General features: G+C 38.5%; 1 protein-coding gene across 5 annotated transcripts in view; it reads left to right on the plus strand.

Annotated features, from left to right (window-relative positions):
• The window catches only part of MTDH (metadherin), a 75,619-nt gene that overhangs the window by 21,991 nt on the left and 38,941 nt on the right, over positions 1-14,687 (plus strand). For all 5 annotated transcript variants that reach the window (XM_053558529.1, XM_053558533.1, XM_053558530.1 and 2 more), the window contains exons 3-5: positions 11,120-11,204; positions 11,911-12,087; positions 13,473-13,538. In XM_053558529.1, the coding sequence (XP_053414504.1) occupies positions 11,120-11,204; positions 11,911-12,087; positions 13,473-13,538 (328 nt within the window). The remainder of the gene's footprint in view (positions 1-11,119; positions 11,205-11,910; positions 12,088-13,472; positions 13,539-14,687) is intronic.

The raw sequence follows: 14,687 nt of genomic DNA on the forward strand, positions 1-14,687 counted from the left end.
TCTAAAAAAAGAAAGAAAGAAAGAAATTACTACTTGGAGAGCTTTGATGTAATATTTTTTCCTTTATCTGTCTAAAACTCTTTATGCTTTCTTATTCTTAGAAAACACTCCACAATCTGGGTGCCTGTAGTCCCAGCTGCTTGGGAGGCTGAGGCAAGAGAATCATGTGAAGCCCAAGAGTTTGAGGTTGCTGTGAGCTGTGATGCTACAGCACTCTACCAAGGGTGTCATAGTGAGACACTGTTTCAAAAAAAAGAAAAGAAGAAAGAAAACACTCCACAATCTTAAACATGACCTAAAAGCCCTGCCTGGGGCACCCGTCTTATCTCCTATTTTTTTAAATGTCTCTGAGTGCCAGCCATCTTGGTTTTCTCTCCTTTTTGTTAAACAGCCTTCTTTTAATATATGCAGTAAAATTTACTTATTCTAAGTATACACTTTAGTGTTTTTACAGAATTGTACTGCTATCATTACAATCTAATTTTAGAATGTTTTCCTAATCCTCAAAAAATCTTGCATACATTTTCCCCTCTCCCTCACTCCTCCCCACCCTCTGGGAACTACTGATCTCTGATGTGATATTAAAGAAGATTACTGGCAACTATCTGAAGATGGTATTAAAATACTCCTCCCGGGCGGTGCATGTGGCTCAGTCAGTAAGGCGCCGGCCCCATATACCGAAGGTGGCGGGTTCAAACCCGGCCCCGGCCAAACTGCAACCAAAAAATAGCCGGGCATTGTGGTGGGCGCCTTTAGTCCCAGCTACTCGGGAGGCTGAGGCAAGAGAGTCGCTTAAGCCCAGGAGTTGGAGGTTGCTGTGAGCCGTGTGAGGCCACGGCACTCTACCGAGGGCCATAAAGTGAGACTCTGTCTCTACAAAAAAAATACTCCTCCCTTTTCCAGTTGCATATCTATCTGTATGTACCCAGATTTTCTTTGTGTACTTCAATCAAATAATGGATCACAATAAATTAAATGCAAAATCAGATATGGGAATCTAACTAAAACTAGACATAAAAGATATTTGCAAAATGTAAAATATTCCAGTCTTCTTACAAAAATGTGATACAGTTATTTATGTAGGTACTGTTATATAATATCTAGTCAGTTTATTATTATTTTGAAGTATAATTTTAAATTTCTGATATGATAGATACAACCCATATAAACAAATGCTCGTAAACATCCTCAGTATATTTTTTTTCTTTTTTGAAACAGAATATCACTCAGTCACCCTGGGGTTGAGTGCCATGGTGTCATAGCTCACATCAACTTCAAACTCTTGGGCTCAAGTGCTTCTGTTGTCTCAGCCTCCCGATTAGCTGGGACTACAGGCACCTGCCACAACGCCTGGCTACTCAGTACATTTTTTAAAAGTCTAAAAGAGTCATCTGTGACCAAAAAGTTAGGGAATTGCTGCTTTAAGAATGATCAGTGTCTAGAAGGCCAAAAATAAAATAATCCTGTGGCAACATACATTTACACAAGCCATAAGCTAGAGCACCTCTTAGCAAAATGGAATACTTGCGTACCCAGAGAGCTTGTATTCGTTTGTGTTTTACATCTGTAATACATCTTTGAAATTACAATTTAAAAGTAGGGGTTGACAAACCATAGTCAAATCTGATACTCTTCTTGGTTTTGTAAATAAGGTCTTACTGGAACACAGCCACATTATTTATTGTCAGTGGCTGCTTTGACAGTATAACCATAGGGTTAGTTAGTTGGAGTAGAGGTGAGTTTTTATGGTCTGAAAAGTCCTAAAATATTGTTTACTAGCTTTTTTTTGAGACACAGTCTCACTATGTCACCCTCAGTAAAGTCCTGTGGCGTCACAGCTCACAGCAACCTCAAACTCTTAGGCTCAAGTGATTCTCTTGCATCAGCCTCTCGAGTAGGTAGGACTACAGGCGCCCACCACATGCCTGGCTATTTTTTGTTGCATTTGTCATTGTTGTTTAGCTGGCCTGGGCCAGGCTCAAACCTGCCAGCCCTGGTGCATGCGGCCGGTGCCTTAACCACTGAGCCATGAGTGTCACCAGCGTTTTTTTTTTTGTTTGTTTGTTTTTTTAGAGAGTCTCACTTTGTTGCCCGTGGTACAGTGCTGTGGCATCACAGCTGATAGCAACCTCAAACTCTTAGGCTTAAGCAATTCTCTTGTCTCAGACTCCTAAACAGCTGGGACTACAGGCGCCCACCACAACACCCCCCCCTTTATTTTTTAGAGACAGGGTTTCGCTCTAGCTTAGGCTGGTCTCAAATTCATGAGCTCCTAACACTTCTGGGCTGTAGGGATCCTCCTGTCTCAGCCTCCTGAGTAGCTGGGACTAGACTACAACTATGCCGTGCCCACTAATTTTTCCTATTTTTGGTAGAAATGGGCGCTCCCTCTTGTTCTGACTCTTCTCAAACTCCTGACCTCAAGCTATCCTCTAGATAGCTTGGCCTCCCAAAGTCCTAGGATTTCAGGAGTGAGCCACCACACCCAGCCTCATTAAATGTTTTATCTAAATTTATTGGATGTGGTCTGGTTCTCGAGTCTTTTGGGCTTCTGTATGGTGCAGAGTTTATAGATTCATGATTTCTTGGGTTTTCACTAAAGGAATAAGTTTTCTTGGTTCCCCTTAAGGTAAACAAAACTGTTTTCTATAAAAGAGAGAACCTTACGGGGGAACCTTCATTTCTGCTTTTCTGTCTAAACTCCAAACAAGAGGCAGAGCAGAGACCAAAACTAAGACTTCTGCCCCCACTTTGTCATTTTTCCACTATCTAATGGTTGTACCAGAGAGGGGCAAGAGGGAATTAAAACACAGTGAATTTGGTTTAAACATGCTAAGATAGCCATGAGAATGGGATCAAAAAATGGAGTTAATTTTTTTTAGCCTATTGGAAATCTTGAAAACCATATCTGAGAAAGAGTTCAGGGGCTAGATAAAAGGGGTTCTTAAGAAGGGAATTTTGTAAATTTTGATAGCCATACTGCTTTTACAGTGTACCATGCCTTATGAGTCTACACCAGACACATTTAAATAATTTAATGACTTGGATTATGAATCAAGTATAGAAATATAACACCTGAGAGGTTTTATTTGAGGGAACAGACTGAAAGGTAGAGCTTACATGTAATGCGGTCTAATTTTAGGCTCTTTCATTGGTTAACCAGATATTAATAATTAATTAACCAGATATGTACCTTCTGTGTGCAAGGTACATAAAAAATATTTGTTTTAAGTAGCCAGGCATGGTAGTATACACCTGGAGACCTAGCTACTCAGGAGGCTGAGGCAGGAGGATCCTTGAGCCCAGGGGTTTGATGTTGCAATGACCCATGATCATGCCACTGCACTCCAGCCTAGGCATCAGAGCATACAGAAAAAGAAAAGTTGGCTTGGCGCCCGTAGCACGGTGGTTACAGGGCCAGCCACATGCACTGAGGTTGGCAGGTTCGAACCCAGCCCGGGCCAGCTAAACAACAATGACACTGCAACAAAAAATAGCCAGGCATTGTGGCGGGCGCCTGTAGTCCTAGCTACTTGAGAGGCTGAGGCAAGAGAATCGCTGAAGCCCAAGAGTTTGAGGTTGCTGTGAGCTGTGACACCACAGCACCACTCTACCAAGGCAACAAAGTGAGACTGTCTCTAAAGAAAGAAAAAGGAAAGTACTCTTATCAGCCCCATCATCATGTGGTTATGATGATTTAATCAAGATGTAATTAATTGAACCAAAAAACTAAATCATCAAGAAGTTTTTTATGAAATAGGAATGTATTTTTTTTTTTCTTTTGACAGAGCCTCAAGCTGTCGCCCTGGTAGAGTGCTGTGGCATCACAGCTCACAGCAACCTCCAAATCCTGTGCTCAAGCAATTCTCTTGCCTCCGCCTCCCAAGTAGCTGGGACTATGGGTGCCCGCCATAACACCCGCCTATGTTTTGGTTGCAGCTATCATTGTTGTTTGGCGAGCTAGCCTGGAGTCAACCTGCCAGCTCAGGTGCATGTGGCTAGCACCTTAGCAGCTTGAGCCACAGGCGCTGAGCCTCTTTCTTTCCTTTTTTTTTTTTTTGCTGTTTTGGCCAGGGCCGGCTTGAACCCACCACCCCCAGTATATGGGGCTGGTGCCCTACTCCTTGAGCCACAGACGCCACCCCCTTTTTCTTTCTTTTTTTTTTTTTTTTTTTTTTTGAGACAGGGTCTTGTTCTGTTGCTCACCTAGGCTACCAAGGTAGAACGGTGACATCATACCTCACTGCAGCCTCAGATTCATAGCTTCATATGGTTTCCTACCTCAGCCTCCCAAGTAGCTGAGACTACAGGTACATGCTACCACACTTGGCTAATTTTTATTTTCTGCAGAGGTGGGGTCCCACTAGATTGGTAGCCTGTTCTCATTAATCCTTCCCCACCCTTTTTGTGTCCTTTTAAAAACTGGAGCTGCTCCTGCTTTTAACTTTATGGAGTCTTATTTGTGAATAAAGTTTGAACTATTACAAAAAAAAAAAATCCTTCCCCACTTTGGCCTCCCACAGAGTGCTAGGATTACGGGCGTGAGCTACAGAATCTGATCTTTTTTCTGCTTTTAGTAAGGAACCTTGCCCAATTACACCATGCCCTGGCATTTTAGTTAATGATATTCTGAAACCATCCCAATTTAGCAAAATACCTAAACATTTGGAATGTGAAGACTGACCTTAACAGTTTTTTAAGAGATGTTTATTATTCTATATGACAGAACTTTACTAACTATATTTATAAATACTTAGATTAGATGCCCCCTCTTGAGGTTTCATAGACATACTATGGGAAAATATTTGTTCTTTTTCCCATGGTAATTACAAAAAAAAAAAAACAATATTCTAACCAACCAAAACACTTCTGTTCATCAGCATGTACTGTTGGATATAGCATAAACACATTGCTAATGATTACATAAATTAGTAGCAGAGCAAATTATATAATCTGGGAGGGATATAGTACAGATGTTTCTAACATTGCAGCCTAGAGAACTTGCTAGATTCAATTTCAGTAATAAAATGCAGAAAGTGGCTCAGCGCCTATAGCTCAGAGGCTAGGGCATCAGCCACATACACCAGAGCTGGCAGGTTCGAATCCAGCCCGGGCCTGCCAAACAACAATGACAACCACAACCCAAAAATAGCCAGGCTTTGTGGCGGGCACCTGTAGTGCCAGCTACTTGGGAGGCTGAGGCGAGAGAATCACTTAAGCCCCAGAGTTTGATGTTGCTGTGAGCTGTGATGCCACAGCACTCCACTGAGGGTGACATAATCAAACTGTCTCAAAAAATAATAAAAATAAAATACACCTGTAATCCTAGCACTCTGGAAGGCTGAGGCAGGAGCATCACTTCATCTTAGAAGTTCAGGAGTTCAAGACCAACCAAAGGGACAGCAAGACCCTCTCTCTACTAAAAATAAGTGGAGCATCATGGCAAGTACCTGTAGTCCCAGCTACTCCAGAGGCTGAGGCACGAGGATCCCTTGAACCTAGGAGTTTGAGGCTGTTGCTGTGAACTAGACTGATGCTACTGTACTCTAGCCTGGGCAACAGTGTGAGACTCTGTCTCCAAAAAGGAGAAAAGGGGGCTCCTAAGGCTCTCCATGAAGATAATTTGTGATTAAAAAATTAAATTAATAAATCGGGAACTTGTTTCTTTAGCGTGTCTAAATGATGCCACATTCCATAAGCAGTTCGTTGGCCCAGCACTTTTTCTCTTGAGGCTAGTCTCCTTGTTTATATGTATGGTTGCTTAGGCATTGCATCCCTTTCCTCTTAACTTGTTTTTGGTTGATTTTGTCTTTTTTTACCCTTGTGACCATGCCTCCAAAGCAAAAGTCTCCAAGTTCAGGTGAGCCTGAAGCAAAGAGAAGTAGAAATGAAATAAATAATCAAGTGTTCAGAGAAAGGCCAGAGTCTTTCATTCAGTGGGAAAGCATTAGGCTTCAGTTGCTCAACTATCAGAACAATAATAAAAGAATAAGATGAGAAGAATGGAATATGTAAAATTTTGGCAGGTGCTCCAGTGAAAGCATCAGTTATTACTAAGGACCTCAGTGGGTTAATTATTAAAAGGGAAAGGTTAGTATGGTATTGGTTAGAAGATCAAAATAAGGGTTACAGGCGAGACATGGTGGCTCACACCTGTAATCCTAACACTCTGGGACACCAAGGGAGAAGAATCCTTTGAGCTCAGGAGTTCAAGACCACCCTGAGCAAGAGTGAAATCCCGTGTCTACTAAAAGTAGAAGAGTTGGCCAGGCATTGTGGTGGGCACTTGTAGCCCCAGCTACTCACGAGGCTGAGCCAAGAAGATCACTTGAGCCCAAGAGTTTGAGGTTGCTATGTGCTAGGCTGATGCCATGGCACTCAAATAGAGTGAGAATTTGTCTCTATTTATTTATTTACTTAGTTTCTAACTAACTAACCATGACTGGCCTCTGTGGTCCCAGCTGCTTGTGGGGCTGAGGCAGGAGAGTCACTTGAGCCCTGGAGTCTGAGGTTTCTGTGAGCTGTGGAGCCACAGCACTCTACTGAGAGTGATAGGGTAAGACTCTGTCTCCAAAAAGAAAAAAGAAAGACATCCTTGCCTTTTTCCCCATGTCAGTCCTCTGTATGAAATAAAAAATAAACAAACAAACATGGCTTTTTTGGTTACCATGTGGTTACCATGCCATACACTGAGGTTGGCGGGTCTGAACACAGCCCAGGCCCGCTGACACAACAATGACAACTGCAACAAAAAAAAAAAAACAGCTAGGCATTGTGGTGGGCGCTTGTAGTCCCAGCTTCTTGGGAGGCTAAGGCAAGAGAATCACTTAAGCCCAAGGGTTGGAGGTTGCTCTGAGCTGTGATGCCTCGGCACTGTACCAAGGGCAACATAGTCAGAGTGTTTTTAAAAATTAATTAATTAAAAAAAATTAATTAATTAAAATAAGGGTAACGTTTCTAGTAGCCAAGTGTTGATGGAGTATTAGGTGAAATTAACCTTTAATTTCTCTTACCTCCTATCTAAGCAGACTGTAAAGTATGTTTTTGGGGGTTTTTTGGGTTTTTTTAATTAGATCATAGCTGAGTACATTAATGCAATTATGGGGTGCAATGTGCTGGTTTTATATACAATTTGAAATATTTTCATCAAACTGGTTAACATAGCCTTCGTGGCATTTTCTTAGTTATTGTGTTGAGATATTTATGTTCTACATTTAGTAAATTTCACATATACCCTTATAAGATGCACCAGGGGTGTGGTAAAGTATGTTTTTATGTTTATTTGAATTAAAAGAAAGAGCACAAAAGTTTCTATAACAGTACAGTACAATATTACAGTACAAGGGTGTTACTATTTTTCCAGTATTACACTGTGTAGTTATTACCCCATAAGAGCCATTATAATGTTTTTGTTGTTGTTATGACTGTATATGTACTGTTCATCAGAGATCTGAGGTACATACAAACTGACCTAAAGATGTTCTTAGGAATGTAGCATAACCCAGGAACCACCTGTATTTGAATAAAGTGAAGTAGAGATTCTGTGGAGAATAGTATAATGAAATATTTCTTATTCTCCTGTTTTCGAGAAGTTCATATTATTGTTAGAAAAACTATGAACATTTGCACACATGGAAACATATAACAGTATTGCAAATGTCTCCAGGAAATTGACAAATGGCCAAGTCAGTGACATTTTAAGTGTCTTAAGGTCCTTATATTTCAGGTGGCGCCTGTAGCTCAAGGAGTAGGGCGCCGGTCCCATATTCCGGAGGTGGTGGGTTCAAACCCAGCCCCAGCCAAAAACCACAAAAAATAAAAATTAAAGATGCTTATATTTCAGAAAAAGGATAGGGGGAAAGCAATAGGGATAAAGCAAATGGAGTGGAACTTGAGCAAAGAAGGTGAATGCAGGCCTCACTCTCATTATCTGTAAAATGGGTATAACCATTAGTTATTGCCTGTAGTTAGTGCCTGTAGACATATTCTTTTCAATATAATAACCATATTGCCACATGTAGATTTTGAATTGAGATTGCTATTAAATACCAGATTCCAAACTAAGTAAATTAGATTTCTTTTTCATACTCTTACAGTTTTTTAGTATTGGCTACATGTTAAAATAATAGCATTTTAGAGATATTGTTTCAAGTACATTAAAATTAGTATCACCTATTTTAACTTTAAAAAATGTGTCTACTATAGGCTCGGTGCCTGTAGCTCAAGTGGCCAAGGCGCCAGCCACATACACCAGAGCTGGTGGGTTCGAATCCAGCCTGGGCCTGCCAAACAACAATGACAACTACAACCAAAAAATATCTGGGCATTGGGGCAGGCGCCTTTAGTCCTAGCTACTTCGGAGGCTGAGGCAAGAGAATCACTTAAGCCCAGGAGTTGGAGGTTTCTGCAAGCTGTGACATCACGGCGCTCTACCCAGGGCGACAGCTTAAGGCTCTGTCTCAAAAAAAAAAAAAAAGTGTCTACCTGAAAATGTTTAATTTATGTATGTGGTTTGCACTGCTCTAGACCAGGGATAGCAAACTCTGGTCTCCTAGATCGCCTAAATAGCCAGATAACTTTTTATAAATGTTATTGCAATGTAGTCACACCAGTTTATATGCTACTTTTGTGCTACAGAGGCAGGCTTTGTGGTTGCCACAAAATCATATGGCCTGCAAAGCCTAACATATTTACTGTTTGGTCTTTTACAGAAAGTTTGCTCTGCAACATAATTGACAGGTTTTTTGTTTGTTTGTTTGAGACAGAGCCTCAAGCTGTCACCCTGGGTAGAGTGCTATGGCATCACAGCTCACAGCAACCTTCAACTCCTGGGCTCAAGGATTCTTTTGCCTCAGCCTCCCAAGTAGCTGGGACTATAGACGCCCGCCACAATGCCCGGCTGTTTTTTGGTTGCAGCCGTCATTGTTGTTTGGCGGGCCCGAGCTGGATTCAAACCCGCCAACTCAGGTGTATGTGGTTGGTGCCTTAGCAGCTTGAGCCACAGGCGCCAAGCCTAATTGACAGATTTTTAATGTGTGTTACCTTAAGAATGAATATGATACAAGCAGATAGTTGATTAGTGATAGGAGGAAAAGAGAAGTGAAAAGTTATTGGTCATGGTTACAGAATTTCTTTTTTGGGATAAATAATACAATGGTGATATTTGTACAACTTCAGATATACTAAAAACCACTGAATTATGTACCTTTTAAAAGGTGAATATTATGATATATAAATGATACCTCAATTTTAATAAAATGGATATGAGTCTGGTTTGTTAAATATAGGAAAGCAGTGTATATTAAACATGGTGTATGTTAAGGATAACTAGAATATGCAAAGAAACAAATACAAGTCAATTATGAGGACAGTGAAAGAACTTTCAAAAATCATTTTTCACATCCTCTCTTGTTAAAACAATTTTTTTTTTTTTTATTGTTGGGGATTCATTGAGGGTACAATAAGCCAGGTTACACTGATTGCAGTTGTTAGGTAAAGTCCGTCTTGCAATCATGTGTTAAGACAATTTTTAATCTCCTTTAAAGGATGGTGCCACTTCAATACTTACAAGTTGTTTATTGATAGGAAAAGCAATTAGCTTTCATTTATTGCTTACTCATACAGAAGGCTGAGAATTAAGACAGTCTCTTATAATATTTAGTTGTAAACTTAACTGTAAGATAATTTATAACAACATATACATAGCTGATGGCAATAAATAGCTAAAATGAGTGAGAATACAAAATATAAATAAAAACAATTCTCTTCTGTAAGCTCTTATATATAGAAATCATTGCTTTATAGAGTTCTTAGCAAGCTTTTGAAATAAAATAATATTAGGGCCAGGTGCAATGACTCACACCTATAATCCTAGCACTCTGAAAGGCCGAGGCAGGTGGATGTCCTGAGCTCAGGAGTTGAGACCAGCCTGAGCAAAGCAAGACCCCGTCTTGAGTTTAAGAAAAAAAAAAAAGAAAGAAATAGAAAAATAACCAGTGTTGTGGCGGGCATCTGTAGTCCCAGCTACTTTTGGGGCTGAGACAAAAGGGTCACTTGACCCCACTTGAGTTTGAGGTTGCTGTGAGCTATGACAGAACAGCACTCAACACAGGGTGAAGGAGTTGAGACTTTGTCTAAAAATAATGATAATATTAATTGGCTCAGTGCCTATAGCTCAAGCGGCTAAGGTACCAGCCACTTACACCAGACCTGGCGGGTTCAAATCCAGCCCGGGCCTGCCAAACAGCAATGACAACTACAACCAAAAAATAGCCGGGTGCTGTGGTGGGCGCCTGTAGTCCCAGCTACTTGGGAGGCTGAGGTAAGAGAATCGCTTAAGCCCAGGAGTTGGAGGTTGCTGTGAGCTGTGATGCCACAGCGCTCTACCCAGGGTGACAGCTTGAGGCTCTGTCTCAAAATAATAATAATATTAGCTGATAAAAATTGGAAAGTCTTTCTAAAATGTCAGTATCTTGTATATATGTATAGGTATTTTATATTTATTGAGTCACTATAAACATCTGTATACAAATGCTAGTTATTTTTACATTGCTTTGAAACTGAAAAAATATTACATACTTTATATATTTGACTCACTAATTTGTTACACATAGGATAATAACAATTGTCTGATTTATGCAATTCAAAACCAGTAATTAGTACATCATTTTCCTTCTGTACACTGCCAATAGGTTTTAATTTTATCACTCTGAAAACACTGTATTACTGTACCTTATTTATGATGTAACCTAGGATAACTTGATGTCTAGACACACAAACTTGGAAGCCAGACAGACCTAGTTCTTAATTATAACTTAATTTACTAAATGTGGCCCAGGATAGCCTTTTTAACATTTAACATCTCTAAGTTTCCATTTCCTCATCTCTAAAATGGGGACAGTACCATTTTTTAAGGAATAAATAGAAAATGAGTGCAAAATAGTAACCACTCAATAAATGGTAACCTTATATTATTATTACCACTTAATATGTTGAGTTTTTTAATCAAGCATTAAATTTTTTTACTTGTCAGCATCATACATTTTATTATGTATTTTACTGACTCTTACCTTTTCAAAAAGATAACAAAATATTAAGTAACATTCTATTTTACTTTCAGTCAAAGAAAAATAAGAAGAAATCAAAGTCAGATGCTAAAGCAGTGCAGAACAGTTCACGCCATGATGGAAAGGAAGTTGATGAAGGTACTTGAGCAAGGGAAAAGACTATAGAAAACTATTAATCCTTTTTTACCAAGGTGTATTATATAAAAACTGCATTTGTTTCACTTAATTTTGTATCTAGCTTTTCTTTATCATTACTGTAGATTTTCATGTACAGCTCTGTGACATTATTAAAGAAACATTTTTGTTAAGGACCCAAATAGTGCTTTTTCAGAGGGGAACTGCCTTATTGAAATATAAGGTCACATTCAGTATTTTGAGCTATTGAAAAGCCACTCATCTTGTCTTCGTTACCTGGAAGTATGTTTTGGGTTTTTTTCCCCCATTATTCTTAAATATATCTTTCCTGGAAGGCTGCATACAAAATTCTTGAGTTCATTATCATCACCTAAAAAAAAAAAACACTTATTAGTAATTATATATAACACTGTCCTATCACATCTACCTGACAAGATAAAAAATACAAGATGACTTTTATCTATCACTTTTCTAAACCACAGATGGAAGGTATGATAAAAATTACTAGGGTAAATAATAGCAGTTTGCTGCCTAAAACAATGAGATTAGAATAAATTTTTAGGATAAATTAATCAGAAGTCTTGGTTTTTAGCATAATATCTAAATTTATCGTGATATTTTGTGTGCTCCACCCCATTTTTCCCCACAAAACTACAACTTTTTTGTCTTCCCCTTACTGAATAACATTTTTTTTCTGGGGCTATGTCAGGAGCCTGGGAAACTAAAATTAGTCACAGAGAGAAACGACAGCAGCGTAAACGTGATAAGGTGCTGACTGATTCTGGTTCATTGGATTCAACTATCCCTGGGATAGAAAATACCATCACAGTTACCACCGAGCAACTTACAACTGCATCATTTCCTGTTGGTTCCAAGAAGAATAAAGGTATATTAGTGGAGCATAAGCGTGGTACATCAAATCAAAATCCTTTTATTCAGATGTACAAAATATTATGTCAAAATCTGACTATTTTGAACTGCTAACATCATTGTGCTGATATACCCTTCTTCGTGAGAGTGTTGTGAACCATGTTTTGGTTGACCTAATACCAGCAGTGTTTCTTGTTACAGTGCCTAATGAATGGCCTATTAAATTAAAATTTGCCTTTCTGCCTTGAGTTACATGAGAAAATTACATTGCCTCTTTTCTTCGTATGTATTGCTTTGCCCCAACTCTTTTGCATCTCCATTTCTTAACAGTGGATAAGACATTTACTAAATGAAATTATTTATCATTCTGCATGTTGGATGCTTTCAAGGTGAAACAAGCATGTTCTGATTAGTGCAGGTTGTGTGTGGATTTCTTATCACCGCAGCTTTTTGAGAGTACCATAGGTGTTGGATATAGCTAGACCAGAGTTTCAAAGATTATTGAGCTAACGTTCTTCCTCCCAAATATTTCAGTTGTTCATACTATCCAATACTGATGGCTTCTTGGTACCTCTTTACATTGCCATCACTTTTACTCTGGAGACCCCAGTCTGCAAAGTGATACTATTCAACTTGCTTCAAGGCATTGACTTACCTTCTTTGGACATTTTGTTAATGACCTTCCCACCTCCTCATTAATCAGTTATTTCTGGATCACACTTTCTGAGCCTTACTTTTACTTTTTTCTTTGATAACTTGGTGCAGTTATTGCTGTGGTACAGCAATGACTTCTACTGAATCCATTTTCACTGTCATGTATTAGCTATGCTTTAATATTTTTGTTGGTGATTCTTTTTCCCTGTCTCGTGCATGCTTTCCATGATAGCACAATCATATGTCATTATTCATTATGATCATTCTGCTTTTAGTGTCAGAGAAACAGTATTTTTGTGTTAATAACGTATATTCTCATCTCTTGCCGTATTTCCTAAGTCCTGGTCCCAAATACTGGCAAAGTTCTTTCTTAAGTTGATGTGTTTGCTTCCAGGATTGTTGAGAGGTGGCAAAGTTGAATCCAATTACAGAGCCCAGTGCTCCAGTTCCCACTTAAAACAATCTTGATAACTGTTATAGAATAGCAAGTTCTATCTGTACTTGGGCAGTTTTCCAGGTTCTTTTTATTGGCATTTTAGTTGACTAAGAACATGGTAACTAGAGAACTCAATTCCTTACATGTGAAATGTGTTGTAAAATTAACTTTTTTCCAGTGGGTCAATTTAAGCACTTGCGATAGCAATTTATTATAGATAATAAGTAAAAATTAATTTGTATGTTACTCCTAATTTAATGTGCATAGTGGCCTATTTAGCATTAAATAAATTTTATTTCTATTTCAACCAGGTGATTCTCATCTAAATGTTCAAGTTAGCAACTTTAAGTCTGGAAAAGGAGATTCTACACTTCAGGGTGAGAGAAATTACATGTAACTTAAAAATTGAAGGCCCATCAAAATAGAAAATTATATACATGTCTCTTTCCTTATATGAATGATGCAGAAGGAAAGAAAAAGTCTTAAAAATGATTTTTAACTACTTAAGTAACATAATCACAGTCCAGAGAGTTTGGAAAAATCAATTAAAAGAAAAATCACACCCACTGCTAACAGTCTGTAGTATGTTCTAGTCTTTTTTCTCCCTCATATAAAAACGTTGTTTCAGTAATAGTTTATGTGCAGTTTTGATTCTTGTTTATGTCACTTTAACCCAGTAGAGAAGAAGGAGCTTTGTTGGACATGGGTCTAATATAGGTATTAGGGATAAAAGACTTCACTCTCATATATTAAGAAAAAGCTTAAGTTTCTATAATTTTTAAACTGCTTCCTTGGCATAGTATCAAATATTTCACAATAAATGGACTATGTTATTTACTCATTTAAAATATTGAATTAGAGTGTTGCTGACTTGAAAACAAAAGTGTTATAGTCAAACATAAACTCAGAAATGAAAAAAGCACTTCCTCGTTTGAGGCTTGTTCAGTGCATTTTCTTAGCACAGGCAGTTTCATTCATGCCCATGGTTTTTGATCCTGGCTACACATCACAATCATCAAGCATGCATGCACGCACTCACGGCCTCCACCACAGAGATTCTGATTTTAATTTGTCTGGGCTAAAACTCCAGAGTCTATTTTTAAGAAATTTCTCAGTTGATTTTAATGTGCAACCAGGTTTTAGAATCACTGTCTTAAACATAATATATGTAAATATTTAAGGAAAGAACATGTATCTAAGGAGAAGTCTTCATATTCTTAGTGGGTGAGTATTCTAAGTACTCTATAGAGTATGTGTCATTTTTCTTTTTGCTCTGTTGTACTTTCTTGTAGTAAATCGTTCTGCTTTTGAAACTTTACTAGTATATATGTTACCTTCAAAACTCTTATTTGTTAAATTAAAAGTTCTCTGCAATGATCATGTGACTTTAAAATGTATTTCTATCTTTAAAGCTCAAGGTATTTAAAAAACAGTAGAGGAAGTGGGTGATAAATGTAAGTTGAGCAGTCATAGAAATTTTTCAAATCCCACTTTTAACAAGAAGTCTGTACCTGTTTTTTAATCTT

The sequence above is a fragment of the Nycticebus coucang genome, chromosome 13 (genome assembly GCF_027406575.1).
Source record: "Nycticebus coucang isolate mNycCou1 chromosome 13, mNycCou1.pri, whole genome shotgun sequence".
NCBI lineage: Eukaryota > Metazoa > Chordata > Mammalia > Primates > Lorisidae > Nycticebus > Nycticebus coucang.